Here is a 19,217-nt window from a genome sequence, read left to right as displayed (position 1 = left end):
GAACTGTGTGATTACTGACCAGCATGTTTCAGTGACAAAACCCTTGTTTTGCTATATACCTTCTCCTCCTTCCTTGGAGGTTTTTAAGCAGAGGCTGGATGGCCATCTGTCATGGATGCTTCAGCTGAGATTCCTACACTGCATTGTGTTGGACTAGATGACCCTCGGGGTCCCTTCCATGATTCTATGATTCTAGAGTGGGGCTGGCGAACCTTCAGCCTGGGGATCAAAAACTGCTTCTCAAGCCTCTGAGTACAGCCCTTGAGACTATTCACAAGCTAAGCTGTTTCCCCAGGCCACACCCCTCACCTGCCCTGCTCCGTGCCTTCCTTCAGAAGGTTGCCCATGAAGGAATGTGCCCCTCAGGCAGAAGGAAGTTCCTGACTCCTCTGTATTCCAATATTACAGTATTACAGTATTCCAAAATATTACAGTATTCCAAAGCAATACTGTAAAGCTGGAACAAAGCTAAACTGTTGTTAATGTATATAAAAACGATTATGCCGAAAAAAGAGAAAGAAAGCACAAACAAAAAGCACAGTTGGTGCAAAATAATTTCCATATGTCATTTTTTAAATACAGAAAGGAGAAGACGACTTTCATTTACTGTATAATAATCTAGTGACTAAATCTAGTGACTAAATTTAAACCTTTATCGTTCTGGTGACATCTTGCCCTTGCAACTTTAAAGTAACAGATGCTCTGGTTGACTGTGATCTGTACAGAGGTGCAAGATTAGTGATACTATAGCCCTTTAAAAAAAAACAACACCAGGAGGTGGGGAGAGAGGAAGGCAGGAAGGGAGAGCCAGAGCCTTTGCTGCATTGATCTACTTTAGATCATAGGCTAAAGCAGCAGCCGCCGCCTTCGTGCATGGCTCTGGGAAAACAGCTGATTTCACAAACAGCATCCTTTCCTCTCAAGTTGCAGTTGCAGTCAAACGCAAACCATCCGTGGAAGAAATGATATAATCCTCTGGTCGGTATGTGGAAGGCGTTTATAGAGAAACAGTAAAACATTGTAGCCGGCTAGCGCTGATGCTGCCTGTTCCACTGCTGATGTAAGTACTGACTTGGTAGAAAACTGCTCAGTCACTGCAGTTGCTTGGGTGAGATTTTATAGGATGCACCACCAGGCTGCTTGCATTGTCCTTAATGCAAAGGGAATTCCATATTACTTCAAGCAAGGAATCCACTGTTTTGCCTGTAAATCCAGGAAGGTTTCTAGCTCTCTTTCTTTTCGTGACTTGTAAGGTGCAGGGTGTTCAAGGGTGGGTGGAATATAGGGATTTATTGACTTGCTTTTGTCTTTATTGAACTCCGAATCAGGAAAATGTTAAGGTTGTCATAGACTTGTAAATAGATTTTTGTGAAAATATGAGGCAGACACAGCCCATCCGGCAATACTACAAGGCAACCTCTGTTAACTTTAGTGGGGCTTATAGGGGACACGTAGCAGTAGTGTTTCGTGGATTGGGGCCATGGGCAGCAGCTCACGAGGCTGATGGTTCATCATGCAGCCTTTGTTTGAAATAACAGTGGGTACCTTCCTAGAGTCTTGATATATTCCTTACACAACTGACTGTAACAATGAACATTTCTCCCTCTTCTCCTCTCTCTGGTTTTAATAACAAGTCATTTTTCTTAGCAGTGACATTGTGAATGTTTTTACCTTTCCGCCCCATCTTGGCAGATTTTCTTCATAAATCTTTTCAAAACAGATGTCAAGCATGACTGATGTGACTAGAGTTCCTGAGTTTTTTGTTTCAATTTTTAAAATTGTTTTGAAAAAGCTAGCAATTGTATTTTGGAGATTAACCTTTCCTCGTATGGAAACCTTGCAGTATGCCTTGTGTTTTGGCAGCTGCCTTTCAGCTATGGATTTTCTTTTGTCTACAGGCATGAAATTATGTATTCGTAGTAACAGGTGAAAAAAGGATAGGCTTTCTGCTGCATATGGAGACAATTGTTCCGTAATGAGTATTCTAATTGCAGCTGACCATTCCTTCCCCATAGTATGTCAAATGGATTCCCGTTGGCCCAGCTGTATCCTTAGTCACTTAGTAAGGAAGGAAACAAAGGACGGTATCCTATCTTTCCTGTCTTTCTTTCCTCTATAAGATTTTTATTTTTAAAGACTTACTAAGTACTAGGAACCCTACCCAAACCCCACTGAAAATTGTTATTAATTTGAGACAGAGTAGGATGAGGCTGTTCCTAATAGGTCTTTATGCAGATTCCTGGGGAATGTCTCAGAGGATGATGGAAGGTGGCCCTATTCCAATGCATTCATAGCCCCAAACAATTTCCCTTAACATGCTACATATCATAGACTGGCTGGATGCGGAGGAGTGGTGGGAGACACCAGCTGGGGAACCCCCAGAGGAGGAAGGCTCAGAGCCAGGGCGGTGGGATGACGATGAGCGGTCAGAGCGAGAAGAGAGAGCAGAAGGTGGTGGAAGCGGAAGAGGTAACAGAGTTTAGTGAGCAGGAAGAGGCTGGGCAGAGAGCAGTTCAGAATCAGGGGCACAGCAGAGAGGGGTCAAGAGGCAGAATAGAGGCAGGCTGCTGCAGAGGCACAGTGTGGGGGTGTCTGTGGCCTCGGGCAAAATTTTGTGAGGGGGCGCAAACAGGTGCCCCCACAGCAGGCTCCTTCATCAGAGCTTGGCTGCAAGTGAGACGGTGCTAAGCCTTGACTGGGCTCTTGTGCCTGGCTGCAGCTCCGTCCCTGGGTCAGGCCTGACCCAGGGGAGGAGAGCAGGACAATGGGTGGCAATTCTGCCACCCATCCAACTCGGCCGTGGCGTGCCTTGCGCCCAGCCGCAGCAGCTCTGCCACCAGGGCAGGCCCGACCCGGTGGTGGAGAGCAGGAGGAGAGTGGGCGGCAGCTTCCCTGCCCCTCTCCTCCCCTTGACTGTGGCGCCCAGAAAGGCACCCCCGCCTCCCCTGTGGGAGTCATCCGCACACCTGCCCCAGGCAGCATGGGCATACCCTCTGCCGCTGGGCTGCTGAAAAAGCCAAGGAATCTCCCCCTCTTGCTGCACTCAGCTCCCCTCCCCCCCCTGGTATCCCATAACACGGAGAGGAATGAAGAGGGCGGAGCAAAGAGAGAAGACAAAGGAGCCTTAGGCTGCTGAAGAAGGACCTGGGGAGAAGCCTTAGAGAGCAGTGGGAAGGCAGGGACCTTCGGTCCTCACAACTGGTTCATTGGGGCAAGACCTACTAGGAAGAGTTGCTGTGATCATTAGGCCTGCACTGTTTTCTTTTCTTTGAATAAAGAGTTAACTTCACTGACACCAGGTGTTTATTGCTGACTTGCACAGGCCTCCGGTTATAGCTCTAGGGAACTCAGCAGAACATCAGTCTTCAGCTATTTTATTTATTTATCATAAGGATATTGGGCACTATTATATAATGCATGCTTCTACAATGATATTGAGCGAACAATAATCACAGGGAAAACCTGTGATTCTAGTATGATGATGAGGCTGGCAAAATTAATTCATTCATTCATTAGTAGCCCATCTGACTGGCTTGTCCCAGCCACTCTGGGCAGCTTCCAACAAATATAAAACCACAGCAACACACCACACATTAAAATCTTCCCTATACAGGGAAGTGTTCACCTACTGGCAACGCACATTTTTCAAGCTTTCTGATGCGTGTAGATTCTGCTTCTAGCAGTTGCCTAACTTAAGCCTCATCCCAGGCAGCCTCTGAGGAAAGGTAATAGCCCATCCCTGATGTGAGATATCCAGTATGCCATTATAGTGCAGGGGTCGCTCCTGTGGTGCCCTCTGGGTATTGCTGGACTTCTGCTCCCATCAACCCAGTCAACATAGCCATTGGTGAGGGATGATGGAAGTGTTGGCTCAACATCTGGAAAACACTATGGTGAATACTGGCAACAAGGTTGGCCTTCGGTCAGGGAGTTCCTAGTTCAAATCTCCCCAGCCATAAAATTTGCTGGCTGAACTTAGGCCTGTCACTAACCCACCTCACAGCATTTCTGTGAGGATAAATATTTGACTTATTATCCTGCTTTTTGATCCTAGGATTTACAGAGTGTTGTACAGATTAAAAACTTAAATACCTTCAAACGATATGTTGCTTGCCACCCCAATCTCTGAGTGGTGTGAGATTCCATGGATATACAACCTGAGCCTATGATGGAGGGGCTCGCAGCATTAACACCCTAAGAGGGGCTTTTTTCTTCCATAGCCACAACCTTGGATTCAAACAAAAACCAAACATAGTGCTCTCTCTGCATTTTCCAGCCCACAACCAATTTCCCCCAAGGTTTCACAGCCACCTTTCAACTCCAGACTCAGGCTTTTGTCCTCTATCTAGAAACTCAATGTGGAACCCCACCCATTTGCCATTGGGCATAGAACCCCTTCTCCTTAGCATCATCATCACCACCACCACCACCACCATTTATTATTTCTACCCCGCCCATCTGGCTGGGTTTCCCCAACCACTCTGGGCGGCTTTCAACAGAACATTAAAATCAGAATAATCAGAATAAAACTTCAAACATTGAAAACTTCCCCAAACAAAGCTGCCTTCAGATGTCTTCTAAAAGTCAGAAACTGTAGTTGTTGATTTCCTTGACATCTGACGGGAGGGTGTTTCACAGGGCGGGCGCCACTACCAAGAAGACCCTCTGCCTGGTTCCCTGCAACCTCACTTCTTGCAGTGAGGAAACTGCCAGAAGGCCCTCGGCGCTGGACCTCAGTGTCTGGGCTGAATAATGGGAGTGGAGACGCTTCTTCAGGTATACTGGGCTGAGGCCGTTCAGGGCTTTAAAAGTCAGCACCAACACTTTGAATTGTTCTCAGTCTAGCTGCCGCATTCTGGATTAGTTGCAGTTTCTGGGTCACCTGCAAAGGTAGTCCCATGTAGAGAATATTGTAACAGTCCAAGCGGGAGATAACTAGAGCATGCCCCACTCTGGCAAGACAGTCTGCAGGCAGGTAGGGACTCAGCCTGCGTACAAGATGGGGCTGGTTGGCAGCTGCCCTGGACACAGAATTGACCTGCGCCTCCATGGACAGCTGTGAGTCCAAAATGACTCCCAGGCTGCACACCTGGTCCTTCAGGGGCACAGTAGCCACATTCAGGACCAGGGAGTCCCCCACACCTGCCCGCCCCTTGTCCCCCCAAAACAGTACTTCTGTCTTGTCAGGATTCAACCTCAGTCTGTTAGCCACTATCCATCCTCCAACAGCCTTCAGGCATTCACACAGAACCTTCACCGCCTTCACTGGTTCTGATATAATAATAATAATAATAATAATAATAATAATAATAATAATAATAATAAATATTTATTATTTGTACCCGGCCCATCTGGCTGGATTTCCCCATCCACTCTGGGCGGCTTCCAACAAAAATCAAATACATTAAAATATCACACATTAAAAGCTTCCCTAAACAGGGCTGCCTTCAGTTATCCTCTAAATGTCTGGTAGTCTGGTCTCTAAGGTGCTACTGGAAAGAATTTCCTATTTTGTTTCGTGTCTGGTAGTTGTCTGTCTCTTTGACATCTGAAGGGAGGGAGTTCCACAGGGCGGGCGCCACTACCGAGAAGGCCCTCCGCCTGGTTCCCTGTAGTTTTGCTTCTCGCAGTGAGGGAACCGCAAGAAGGCCCTTGGTGCTGGATCTCAGTGTCCGGGCTGAATGATGGGAGAAGTAGAGCTGGGTATCATCTGCATACTGATGAACACCCAGCCCAACCCCCCCTCTCTCCCAGCTTTCTTAATGGGTGATCACCTTTCCTTTGTTTCCTTAATGGCTTTTCACCCCATGCAATTACCTCATCAGAAAACTATCCTGGCTTCTGTTTTAACACTTCCTGAATCCAGGGGTTCAGTGTCTGTCACCAGTTTAATACTCCAGGCCTTGATTAATTCTAACACTTACTAGATCAAGGAATTATGGGTACCTGGCAACAGCAGGTGTAACAATAATATAAGTAGCAGCAGCACGGTTTAAGGGCATAAAACCTACAGATCTCCAACATAAGACGGAACCAGAAACAGTAAAAAGCTTGGGTGAATAGTGTGGTTCTTTTCGCTTCTCTGAAAAATGGCTGAAAAGTCCCTTGCGGGGTAGGGGAGGATGCAACTTCTGTAGAAGTATGACAGGTATGTTTTAAATTGGAAACCTCTAGCCCTCCAGACGTCATTAGGCCCCAATTCCCATTAACCCCGTCTAGCGTGACCAGTGCTCAGGAATGATAGGAGCTGCATCCATTGGGGCACTGCCCCACCATCTTTAGTCTGCCCTCAGCTAGCCTCCACCTGCCTGCATTCTCACAGCTGTCAACATCCTCTTCCTTAGTCTCTGTTGCCCTTGCCGAATTCAGAAGGGAGGAGGATGGGGACAGAACTAGAGTTTGGTGGCTCTACCTCCCACTGGTTCTGCCTCCCTCTACTGTTGGTCTCTCGATCTTCTGTCCTACCAGTCTCAATGGACACCAGAACTACATGACCTGAAGAGCCAGATGATCCTCCGCACAGTGCACTGGAGAGAAGAATTTTCTACCCATGGACTGCAGTTTCCTCATTCTAGGTTTCTGCATAAACACCCCATACCAGGCCTGTTGGCTGAGAAGTGCACAGGAAAGTCCTGTTCCCACCACCCTGCTAAATAAAACATGGTCCTGGTCAGCTTCTCCATTTCCTAATTTGAGCTTTCAGTGGTTATTTGCAATATATGTCTATATCAAAAACCTTAACCGTGCTTCTCTTTCTCTCCCCCCCTCCCCCGCTTGATATATAAGATTCTTGTAGACCTGCTTTTACAGAGTACGTTTTCAAAAACCAGAGTTATCTACTGTTCCTGTCCCGCTACTCATTCTTCCTCTATTCCCTCCTTTGGATGTGCTGAGGTCTTTGCTGTGGTTTTGCCCTGAGCTATTTAGCTCCCACTGCAGATTATAAGTGAAAATTGTCCCGTGTGATATTGTAATAGGTCAGGACATTAATTGGGGACTATGCCACAGCAAATCTGTTACATCTTTCAAATTTCATGGGACCCTTCTTTGTGTTTGCTGTGGCAGACTAATGTGGCAGCGCTTCTGGAACCCATTCCAGTGTTTAGCGGAAAGGAAGCTCAGACTAGGCATGCAGTGCCAGAGAGTTGTGCAAGGCATGGCAAAGAAGACATTTTATTTTTAATGAGTGGAAGAGTATCTGGAAATAATGTCTATCTGTGTGTTTCACTGGGCTGGGACACTGAATGACCCAGGAACCATTCAACAAGGGGAACATCCCCTCATCTCGCACTCTCTGAAACCCTGCTCATTACTCTTAGTACCTAAACTTTGTATACGTAAAATTTAAATGTAAATTTGTAATTTTATATGTAAATTTTAAGATGAATGTAGCTATTTCACACTTTCTGAAACAATACCATTGAAATTCTGAATTTTGCAATGTAGTTCTTCAGGCAAGGAATGTGTACAAAAATCCCTATACTAGGGTAAAGTGTGCATAGATTAGTGGAAATTACATGTAAAAATGCATTGTATTGAGGAATGTTGCTTTGCAAAAATGCATATAGTAGGGAAAATTGCATTGAAAACATGTATATTGGGTAGTTAATATTAGACACCTCCTGGTAGGGTTGGGAATGTCCCCTTTCTGAAAACCTGGAGAGATGCTGCCAGCCAGTGTCAACAATACTGAGCTGGATGGTGCATTTTTTTTTAAATGATGATTAAAGGACCCTCTTTTTGCACCTGTATATTGAGGAGTGATTTCAATTCAACCCTAGGTGCAAAGTTCTGAATTTGTTTTCCTCACTCTCTCCTATGAGAAAAGCAAACACTTGGTACATCTAGCATGTGACACCCAAAGCCACTTGGAGTGTTTCTCTGTCAAGAGAATGTAAAATGCCTGCCTGCCAAGGGCTCTGGATTACTGCCAATCTGTTTAAGAGTCAAATTAATAGATGCAGAACTGCCCTCTTTGTGATTGCATATTTAGGTTACTGGCTTAGCTGCACATACACACTCTCTGTACACACACACACACACACACACACACACAGACACAGAGATTTTAGAGAGAAAAATGATAGCCCAAATATAGAAATAAGGGTCAAATTCTTAACACTTTTAAAGCAGACCTTTTTTAGATAACAAGTTTACAGAATTTAATGGACACACAAACAATTATCAATCAGTTATTTATTCAGTTGCTTAGGAACAAAAGGAGATATGCACCCTAATTTGTTGAATGGTCTTTCTCTGCTGGAGATTTGTCTTCAAATTGTTCCCAGGAGTTTATTTTTAATGCTCTAATAATGCTGCTGCCCAACAGACAGTCCCAAAGGGAAGTGAATGGAGTTCAGTTCCTTTTGCTTTAAAGCAAGAAGGCAAGCATTAGTCCTTTCAAGTCCAGAAAACCAGAGTTCTATCATAATATGTTAAAAATCATATAGCAGCTGGGGGGCTCCTGATTTTGATCCGGTCCACAGTGTAGGAAGAGGGGGGAGATTCCTCATGAAAATATAAGATGCCTATAAGAATTTTCCTCCCAGAGCAAATAGCAGCCGAGGAAGACTTTTTTTTTTTAAACAAAAAAAGGCTTAAGGGTTAAAGGCCATACACGGAGGTATGGATTTTATGACAAAAAACTAGAATACAATATAAGTAAGCATATAAACTGTTGTCATTACAGGTTTCTTAATAAAACTCATATTACCATGCAGCATTTATATTGCCTGGATTGCTTCTGTGGTCCCTTTTCTCGGAAACTGTCACTAATGTTTTGTGGAGAATAAATCTAATGGTGCTCTTCCATACTTTAAATAATTGGCTTGTGGTGATTTTTTCTTTCTTGAAATGAAAGCTGCAGCCTCTATGATATGAGCGGAAAAAGTATTTTGGGACCCTGTTGCTTTTAATTAAAATTTTCTTGGTTTTTCAGTTTCTGTTAAAAGAGTTTTTTATTGCTTACTGTTGGCTTACTGGAGAATGGCCAGACTGTTAACTGCCCCCTATCCATTGTCAGTTTCTGTTCTATCCATTGTCGGTTTCTGTTCCTCCAGATTATTAGCTGTAGTGAAAGCTTTAACAGCTTATTTCATCAGGTTTGTTCCAATTTTCCTTTTAAAATAGTGAAATAAAACTACTTCAGTATAAAAATGCAATGGAAAAACTGCAAAGAAACCAATAATTACAGTCTTACCCTCCACCTCCACCAATGAGAACAGAAACTGACAATGAAGCCATTTTACAGAGAAGGGGCGGAATTTAATGGTATTCATGAGTAATCTCCCAGCCATGATTAACAGAAAGCACTAATATGTGCAGAACCCAAAAACAGGAATTTTAAAGTTAATATTAGAAAGGACCTTTGCTGAATGCAATATACTTTATGAGTAAACATTATAGAAGGAAGCTGGCTGTAGGAATGACTGAATAATATAGCATGATATTAATGGTTGTTTGTGGGTGGATCTACACACAGGAGAAAACCGCTATAAATAAGTCATAAATTAAATTATTTTAACGAAAAAATCCCAATGTAAAATCACATAGAAAAGTTTTCTGCTCTACAGTGCCATCTGGTGTTGCACGTTTATAACACATAAACGGCCTTGGTCCAGTATACCTGAAGGAGCATCTCCACCCCCATCGTTCTGCCCGGACACAGGTCCAGTGCAGAGGGCCTTCTGGTGGTTCCCTCTCTGCAAGAAGCCACGTTATAGGGAACCAGGCAGTGGCACCTGCCCTGTGGAACACCCTCCCACCGGATGTCAAAGAGAAAAACAACTACCAGACTTTGAGAAGACACCTGAAAGCAGCCCTGTTTAGGGAGGCTTTTAATGTTTAATAGATTATTGTATTTTAACATTCTGTTGGAAGCCGCCCAGAGTGGCTGGGGAAACCCAGCCAGATGGGTGGGGTATAAAATAATAATAATAATAATAATAATAATAATAATAATAATAATATTTTATTTAAAACACTGTTGTTGACTAATGTAGCTGAGTCCTGGGACCATTAGTTTATTTCCACTTCTAGCTAATTACAGAAAAGCAATGGCTCAAGTAATGCTGCATGGCTCTTCTGTGGAAGCAACCCAGGAAGCTGGTATCTCTTCTTTATAGCCAGCCATAGCCTGTATATCATTTTAGTTGCTGCCACCAAAATCCAGATTCTTCCACATTGAACTGCAGACAAAATGAATGAACTTGTTCAATGTTTCAAACTTTATCTTTTCATGTTAAACGTATGCCTGCACATTCAGGTATGGATGCATAGAGTGGCTCAAAATGAACCGCAAATACACACAAGAAAACAAATATATTCCTTCATGTGTTCCGAAAGCTATTGGGTGATTTCCCTAGTAGTTAATAATGACAAGTTAGCCCTTTTCTAATTATTTTGTCGGATGCAGCTTTCACCATCCCAAAACATCTAGTGCGTCCAATAAAAAACCCAAAAACAGACAAACTTGTTTCAACGTCCTAATTAAGTTGGAAAGGTAAGCTTGAGTTGCCCATGGATGAGTAGTAGCAGCTCATTGGAACTGATGGTTCTGAGTTCACTGAAAGGTGAGCAAAAGAGCTATGAACTGGTAACCTTAGGAGGGAGCAGCTGGCTAGTGCATCTATGAGAATGAGGAGGAGGCCCCCAGTGGGGCACAAGACACAACAGGCCCACATAATGTTGTCTGTTGCTGGGTCTGGTATTTCTAGGATCTGGAGCCAGTGTAGGAAGCAGGGCCAGATTGTATCCAGTTTGTCTTAAATGACTAGGCTTAAGGGGGACCATGGGTTCATTATTTGCATAGTCTTAGGATGAGATGAGGATATTCCAGAGTGGTAGACACGCCCATTTCTTGCTTACATCAGTGTGTACACACCACAACGTCCAAGATCACAGTATCTTGAGGCAACATTTTAAAATACGATGCTATTGGTATTGCTGCTGGTGCTGAACCAATCTGATTTTGTATACAACACTACTTGGACTAGGATCCCCAAACTGGGTTTTTTTTTAAAAAAAGCAAATGGTTGGTTGGTTGGTTTATTTTTTTATTTTTCTTTGGTTAGAGGTTTTTTTTTTTTTTTTGGTGGGAGGTTGAGGGAGTTGTCTTGTTTTGTATGTTTTGGGGTGTGTAGGGTCTGCCTGTTTTTGGGGGGTGGGGGGATGTCTGAGCAGTTTTTCCTCTGGAAAGTGGTTAGTGCCCACAACAGTATCTTAGATTTCTAAAAAATATACCCCCAAGCCTGAAAATGTTGGGGACCCCTGTTGTAACCTGTGTTCATGAATGCATAAATTCTGGATGTTGTAAAAAACACTGGGTATCTCACCCTTGGCCGAAGCTTAAACAGAATAAGGATATGAGGGATGTTAGCTGCACCAGGTTATTAGCTGTGTTGATCGGTCATCTAAATCTACAAGTAAATGCAACAAAGAAATTGTAGATGTAATTACAAACAGTACTTAGTGCTAGGAAGTATAATCTAGTTGAATCCTGCATCTCTGCTGTGTCCAAACCATAAAATGCAAGAAAATGCTTTGTATATCCAAAATACTGCTGTGCTGTATATTTCCCCATTCCTAACCCATGAAAAAATATAAGTGTACAAGACATTGCTTTCTAGCACAAACTAATGGTACGTGTGTGGTGCTGTGGCCTAAACCACCAAACCTCTTGCCGATTCTAAGTTTGGTAGTTTGAATCCATGTGATGGGGTGAGCTCCTGTTGCTTTGTCCCAGCTCCTGCCAACCCAGCAGTTCGAAAGCATACCAGTGCAAGTAGATAAATAGGTATCACTGTGGCGGGAAGGTAAACGGCATTTCCGGGTGCTCTGGCACTCGTCACAGTGTTTCATGTGCCAGATGCGGTTTAGTCATGCTGGCCACATGACCTGGAAAAGCTGTCTGGGGACAAATGCCCCAGTTCTGCACTCCATATTTGAATTCGACTGGACTTAATTGTCCAGGGGTCCTTTACCTTTTTTACCTTTTCTAATTAAAGCACTGTCTAGACTATCCCCCCAACTCTACATTTGCCCCATGTCTGCCTACTGTTTTAATTCAACACCCATAACAGTTACATGTACACACCCCTTGGCCCGAAGGGTAAAGTGTGTCCAGATGTTTGCTTTTATTATTATTTCCACATTTAAAAGGTCTAATACAAAGGAATTTCAGAAATAGACTGGAAAGAGAAGTGGCTGAATTGCAACTAATCACCAAACTTAAAACCATGGAGAAACCTGGTCTGAACAAAGACATTGGATTCTTATCTCATTATACACGACAAAGCTATCTTTAGCCATCTCACCCCTTGCCTTTCCCTGTAAGACCCTGTAAAAATTGCAGTCGTTAACAGTCTTCCACAGGTTTTCCACACCTATCAGCTGATCACCCGTTCCCACCACCCTTCTGAGTAATACCCCTCCCCACTCCCTCACTATATTTAAGGGTCTGGTGACTTCTGTTTCAGTGTATCTGAAGAAGTGTGCATGCACACGAAAGCTCATACCAAGAACAAACTTAGTTGGTCTCTAAGGTGCTACTGGAAGGAATTTTATTTTATTTTATTCTGTTATACAAAGCTATCTATAGATCTTTCAGTGGTTATGATCCCTTTTTACAAATTATTCTAAATTGTTGATTAAAAGGTTGGAACTAGTCCCTGGAACACTTTGTCTGAAGATGTGCAGCTTTCCTGAATGGGGTGGATAGCTGCAGTAAAAATGAGGATCTTACTGAAAATTGTAGTTGTGTTTTGGATTCTGTTAATTTTTCTATCTCTTGACAATGTCAAAGCTGAACTAGATTCAATAGCATATTGAGGATTGATTTGGAATACTGAAATTCCTAGGGTTAAAATTCTGTAGTGCAAGAAAATACTTTCGGAAAAAGAAGAAAGGATCCACACTTAATCAAATATTATCACTAGATTTAACTTGAGGATCTCAATGGATGGAACCTAGCATAGTTTTGCAGTATTCTCTGTATGAAATATCAGTGTGCTGGCCCCAAGGGTTTGTCCGTGAAGCGAGGTCCAAGTCCAGTCCTGGGTCTAGGGGTCCAAAGGAGGTCAGTCCGGTGGGGAGCGAGGCAGGGAGCAGGTCAAGGTCCAAGGCAGGTTCAGGCACAAGGTTGCAGGTTGAGCACACGCTTGCAACTAAGTTGCTCACGCAACTTGGGCTGGGTCTGGCTGGCTTTTATCTGGCCCTATGCTTAGGGCGGCCACGATCCTCCGGAGACTCGCCTCTCCTCTGGGCCTGGAGGCGAGCACTCCTCCTGTAGGCACTTAACTCCCTTCGCCTCTCTGCCCTGAGCCTCTGTAGCTCAGGAGAGGCTGGTGGGTTACTGGACCCAGGGGCTGCCTCAGCTTCCTCTGAAGAGGCTGGGAGTGGCGCACCTGCAGGCAATGGGTCCTCCCTCCCATCAGGAGCCAGAGCAGACTCTGCTGATGCCTGCACCTGGGGATCCAGCACAGGTGGGGATCCTTCAGGCTCAAGCCCTGGCCCCGGCTCAGCTGGTTCTGGAGGCGGGGAATCCTGTGCAGGCTGGGATCCCTCAGGTTCAGCATCAGAGTCTGACTCCCAGGCCATCACAATCAGTCACTGCCCATGAAAAAAATGTTGTTGTATATTTACGGTAAATAAAATTCTGCGAAGTGGCCTTTTTAGGGTAATGGAGAGAAAAATCAAAGACAATTTATTATTAAAAATGTCTTCTGAGAAATTTCAGCTCTGCTCAAGCATCAACAGCGCACAATACAGAACTAAAAATATTTTTTGGGGAAAAGAAAACCTTCAAAAATATGGCCCAATAGTACACACAGAGTTCCTTTTAAGACTTTTCTTTAAAAATCCCACAAATATTCAGTTGCTGTCATTAATATCGGCTTTCAGCACATGCGACCTGACATTCTTGGAATAGTGTTTAATCACACAAGACAAGCAATTGAACATTTGAATCTTTGAGGGGTGGTCGTGTCTCTTTTAAAAATGTGCCTGTGGCATGCAGCAAAGTTGTGGCCCTAATCTCCAATATTGCTAGAGACACATTTTCAGCATAGTACAAGTTTCAGATGCCATTTGGAATTTATACATCAAAAGGCGAGTCACTCAGCTAAATTTCCTGGCTAAATATGTACACCATGTAGCTACATGTGGTCGTGTTTTTGGGGGGAGTGGGCTTGCATGCCATTCTTCTTATGTCAGCAAATGGTATACAGCTGGGAATTTTCTGGGCCCCGTTTGGCTGAAAAGACCTGTGGTTTATTAATAATGAATACTTTCCTGAGTTCTACTTAGTTTTTTGATTACAAGCCTTTGGTAATGCTTATAAAATATTTGCAATGTGCAACCGGGCATCTTGAACTGCGGTGTGACTCTGTTTCTTCATGGCAGTTTGAATATTTTAGGGCCTCATCTTGCAATATATTTCATCTGGCAACTGATCAAGCCCCCCCAAAGTGGAAATAGTGTAGGTGCACACATGCAATTTCGCATATGACCCACTACAGATAATTACAATATAAATGTAATGAATCTTCCTGTTTCTAGCTTCTGACAGTTAAGAAAAAGCGAGCCTCACTAATGATGGGTGCATCTTTCTACAACTGGTCTAGATGGATGACTCATGTGGTCAACCATCCTGGCTATTGTCTCATTTCTCCTTCATGGTATAATGGTATATTTAGGTAATTTTACACTCTGGACTTAATAGCCTTTTAGGTGATCCCCTCCTCAGACGATAATATGCATTACTTTTCCTTTACATACTTTGAAATGTGGCAGGTCAGCACTGCTATGCTTGAGGGCTGCCCTGTTCATTCTGCTGAGTGAGGCTCTGGACTTCTGCTCCAAAGCCCTGCCTTGATGACACCATTACCAGTAAAGCCTTTAAAAAAATAGCTTTAATAGTGAAAATGTGCCTTTACACTCATGAACCACCAACTCCGCCTGCTACTTTGTTTTAGCAGAAATGAAAGCCAGCTGCTTCATGTTCTGAGGACTTGGCTGCAATACCTTCTCAGAGTTCCCTTTTATTCTACCATGCTGAAGCAAAACAATGGAGGTGTGCATAAATGCAAATGTATATTTGGATGTATGCTATCAAGCTCATTGTGCTTTTGTAGGAGGGAGGAACTCACCAACAGAGTGAGTGCTTACGAACAGGATCCCGCCATCAGGAGGAAAGGCAATTTTTGCCAATTCTTCCTGCCCCCTAAGTTCCTAGTCCCATTTGTCATGCTGATCCAGAATGTCCTCACAGTAATTCACAGCAGATTATCAGGGGGTAAAAGGGACTGAGTGGGGAATCCAGTGAAAGTTACCTTCATTTTCTGCTGCCCTATAAGTGGAATTCAGTTCAGAGGATGCTCAGAAGCTTACTTGGATTCAAGCCTTAATACCCTTAATACTGAACTAAAACACAAAGAATAGATTCCATATTTTTGTCTTCTATGGATGGGAAGGCAATTTGATTCTGTGGCAAAACCTCTTTTTTTATTGGTTCCTCCCTTCATCCGAACAATTCTTCCTTGATCATTTTTATTTGTTTTAAACAGATTCATCTGGAGAAAAATTGTGGTAAACAAATATGTTTCATATCCTTTATTTCATTTCATTATAAACTCTTTTCTCACTTCTTTTCTTTTTTTGGCTTCTCATTATTGGGTCAGCTGTCTTGGATGCAAGAATAGGGTTTCAGTGGGGCTGATTGGCTGGCAGCCAGATCATTATGAGGGAGAGACAGTGAGATGCGATTCCCCAGCCCATGAATGAATGGAATACTCATTACGGTTGGCAGCTCCATGTGTCTGAAGTTTCTTTGGTCTGACCCGGGGTGCTGGCACATGTTTTAATGAGCAATGTAGTTTCATCCAAAGTTTCTGAAAATGAGTGATTTCTGCTTAGAATAATAGCAGTCAAGGCAATTATCTTTAAATAAAGAGCAGTAACGTTTCGGCAGCACCATTTCCCCTTTTTCAGACCAATCCAGTGGGGTTTTTCTTTATCCCAAGAGTCTTTTGAAGGTAGTGTGTATATATCAAAGCTTTGGGCAAAATTGTCTCCAGGCAACAAGTCCCTTAAGTAGGCCTGGTCTTCTCAGGCTGGGGAAATGCATGTTAGAACTGTCAGCCCAATCAATTTGTTATAACGTCCCCTCTTTTAATCCAGCATATATGTTTTTAATTCCACCGTTCCTCCAAGGAACTGAGGTAGCACACGTGGTCTCCTTTCTCACTGCCCATTTCATTCTCATGTGATAAACTCCCTTTCTGATAAGACCACTGGGAGCATACTTTTTTATCCCTGCAATCCTTGAGGGAGCTACATATCTTCCAGCCTCAACCTTGGCTTACATCATGATAATTTATTAGTGATATGCTGCCCATTTGACTGGGTTGCCCCAGCCACTATGGACCTGATTAGATTATTGGGTTTACATGCTCCCTCTTCTCCTCCCAGCCCCTTCATATGGAACAATCCTCCTCAGTTTAAAGCCGATCATAATTTGCTCTTTCATCTGAACCAGCAAACAATGTTTAGCACTAAAAACCAGGATCAGAAACTAGGGGAAGTGTGGTTTGCTTCAGAAGGGTACGGTAAGGAAGCAGTACAATACTGTACACAAGGGCTCATTTGGCAGGAAGGGTGGGATATAAATTTAATAAATAAAATAAATAAGGGTAAGAGGGAAGGAAGTGTCCAAGCCTGGTGGTCTAACCTTAAATCTATACCAACTCCGGGTGAACAGGCTGCATTGAGTGTATTGAACTACTTACAACTAATGGCACTGAATAATGGAACTGAGATGCTTTGATTGTGGAAGAGAGATCACTCAACAGTGGGCTGAATAGTATATAGCATGATTACACTGCAGCTTAGTAAATATCACACTTGCTTCATGTCATTTCTCACACCTGTTATCTAATCCTCTTCTGCTGAATCTAATTCTTGCTGACTCTAATCAAATTGCTACTGCTGAGTTTGAGTCAACCCTGCATTTCTCTGGCACTGAGTTATTCCGTGCAAAGGTTTCTGTGTGTGCATGGAAACAAAAATAAACATAGAATGAATAATGAAATGTATGTGTGCATGTGGCATATTGAGGAGAATTACACACAAATTTATTTTATCAGGCATGGTTGTCCAAAAATTAGCTTAAGAAAAATGTCCTGAATTAATGTTTGGCTAATGCTTGTAAAAAAAGAAAAGGGATGTGGGTGGCACTGTAGGTTAAACCACTGAGCCTAGGGCTTGCTGATCAGAAGGTCGGCGGTTCGAATCCCCGCAACAGGGTGAGCTCCCGTTGCTCGGTCCCAGCTCCTGCCAACCTAGCAGTTCGAAAGCACGTCAAAGTGCAAGTAGATAAATAGGTACTGCTCCAGCGGGAAGGTAAACGGCGTTTCCGTGTGCTGCTCTGGTTCGCCAGAAGCGGCTTTGTCATGCTGGCCACATGACCCGGAAGCTGTACGCCGGCTCCCTTGGCCAATAAAGCGAGATGAGCACCGCAACCCTAGAGTCGGACACGACTGGACCTAATGGTCAGGGGTCCCTTTACCTTTAATGCTTGTAATTTGAAATCTTTATAGTTCAATGGAATGGTTTTGAACATACTGCACTTTCCCTATGTAAAGCTATATTCCTAAACATGCTGACGTTAATCTAATTTCCACTTAAATCAATTGGACTGAACAACATATGAACAGGTGAGACTAAAGGCATCCCTGCTTCTGTAACTAAACATTTATAAGAAGCTCACTTAGCCCCCTTTAAAGTTCCCATTTGAGCTCTTCACAATCCCTTTTTGTTTTTACTACCCTGAATAGATAGAGTAAGCAACTTGGCCTTCCTGGTGCTCACTCCTGAGTGAATAAGTTACAAAGCACCAATCCTAGTATACATCTTCAGAAGACCCCATTTTTTACATTCTTCTGTGATCAGATCAGAGCATATACCCGCAAGCCATTTTTCTCCCTGTAAGTAAAAAATATTCCTTCTTTAATATGCTCAAATGATCTTTCCCCCACACAACAGAATGGTAGCAAGGGTTAAATAGTATATCACCTGGGACAAGAAGAAAGTAGATCTCTAGCTTTTAACTAATACACAATGCCTTCTACAGAAAGTGGATACTTGCATTTTTCCTGTGATTGCACCGTAAAAGGTAAAGAAAAGCCCTTAACTTTTTTTCCTTGCTCTCCCTGTGCTTACAAGCACAACACTGAGCGGAGGAATTTATAATTAGAAGCATGACTCATAATAGCCAGAAACTGCAGTGATGTCTTCAGAGGAAATGACATTTCCATACCCTTCAGAGGTAGTTTCAATCTGCATTTCATGCCAATCTTCTGACATACTCATTTTCTTTTTTATCCACCAGGAGCACAGATCTAATATTAAGACATGGCCATTAGCAAATCCAGAGGAGGAAACAGGGCATACCCGAGTGCAAACATTTGGATCTCAGATAATAAGAAAGTAACAGCTTCCACACTCTCACTTATTTTCAGCAAGAGATAAAGTTCACCTACTGTAAGAGAGAGAATGATGTGACGTTCCTTCAAGCTGCGGAACAAATCCATATAATGCTGCTAGCACAGCACCACTCTGCTTAATCCATAGATGTCTGCAAGAAAGCCAAGCCCTCTGAAGAGTTACTCACAGAGAAAGATTTGAAGGAAGCTGAAGAAGGAGCAACAAGGGGAAACTACAGTGCGATTTGGGGTCGAAAGGCTTAAGAAATTAGTGAAATGTTCCAGATGATCAGTCAGAGCTCTCTCTTTTTTGAGATGAGAGACTGATGTACAGTCACAAGGAAAAAAGGAAACAGCTGCATCTATGTCTGCTTTGTATTCCTAGTGGGAAGATATCATGGCCACAGAAAGCATGAAGAACAATGACAGCCTCAGGTAAATAACTAATGTAAAACTTCCCAAAAAAAAGTAGACTTGTGAGCATTACCGGATCTTCCTCCTTGTTTTTCATGGGAAGAAAATGGGGCAGATGTGAACACACACACACACACACAGAGGATTGGTTTGTACGTAACGTCAAACTATGGTTTGGTACCATGGAGACAAACCCTAGGCCTGTGCTTCTGCACTTGCACTTTCCCCTTTTATCCCTCTTCCCGACCTTTTGCACTTTGCTTAGTAAGTTACTTCCTTGTTTGTGAGAAATTATGATTTCCCATTACACCCCAAACACCAAAC

The 19,217-nt window shown here is 43.2% G+C and overlaps 1 protein-coding gene across 1 annotated transcript in view; it reads left to right on the top strand.

Annotated features, from left to right (window-relative positions):
- The first annotated feature begins 866 nt into the window (after positions 1-866).
- The window catches only part of SACS (sacsin molecular chaperone), a 56,769-nt gene continuing 38,418 nt past the window's right edge, over positions 867-19,217 (top strand). Inside the window, exons 1-2 of the mRNA XM_033146324.1 lie at positions 867-1,060; positions 18,386-18,914. Of these exons, the coding sequence (XP_033002215.1) occupies positions 18,877-18,914 (38 nt within the window). The 5' untranslated portion in view covers positions 867-1,060; positions 18,386-18,876. The remainder of the gene's footprint in view (positions 1,061-18,385; positions 18,915-19,217) is intronic.

The sequence above is a fragment of the Lacerta agilis genome, chromosome 4 (genome assembly GCF_009819535.1).
Source record: "Lacerta agilis isolate rLacAgi1 chromosome 4, rLacAgi1.pri, whole genome shotgun sequence".
NCBI classification, from domain to species: Eukaryota; Metazoa; Chordata; class Lepidosauria; order Squamata; family Lacertidae; genus Lacerta; species Lacerta agilis.
This window is presented reverse-complemented; position numbering and strand designations above follow the sequence as displayed.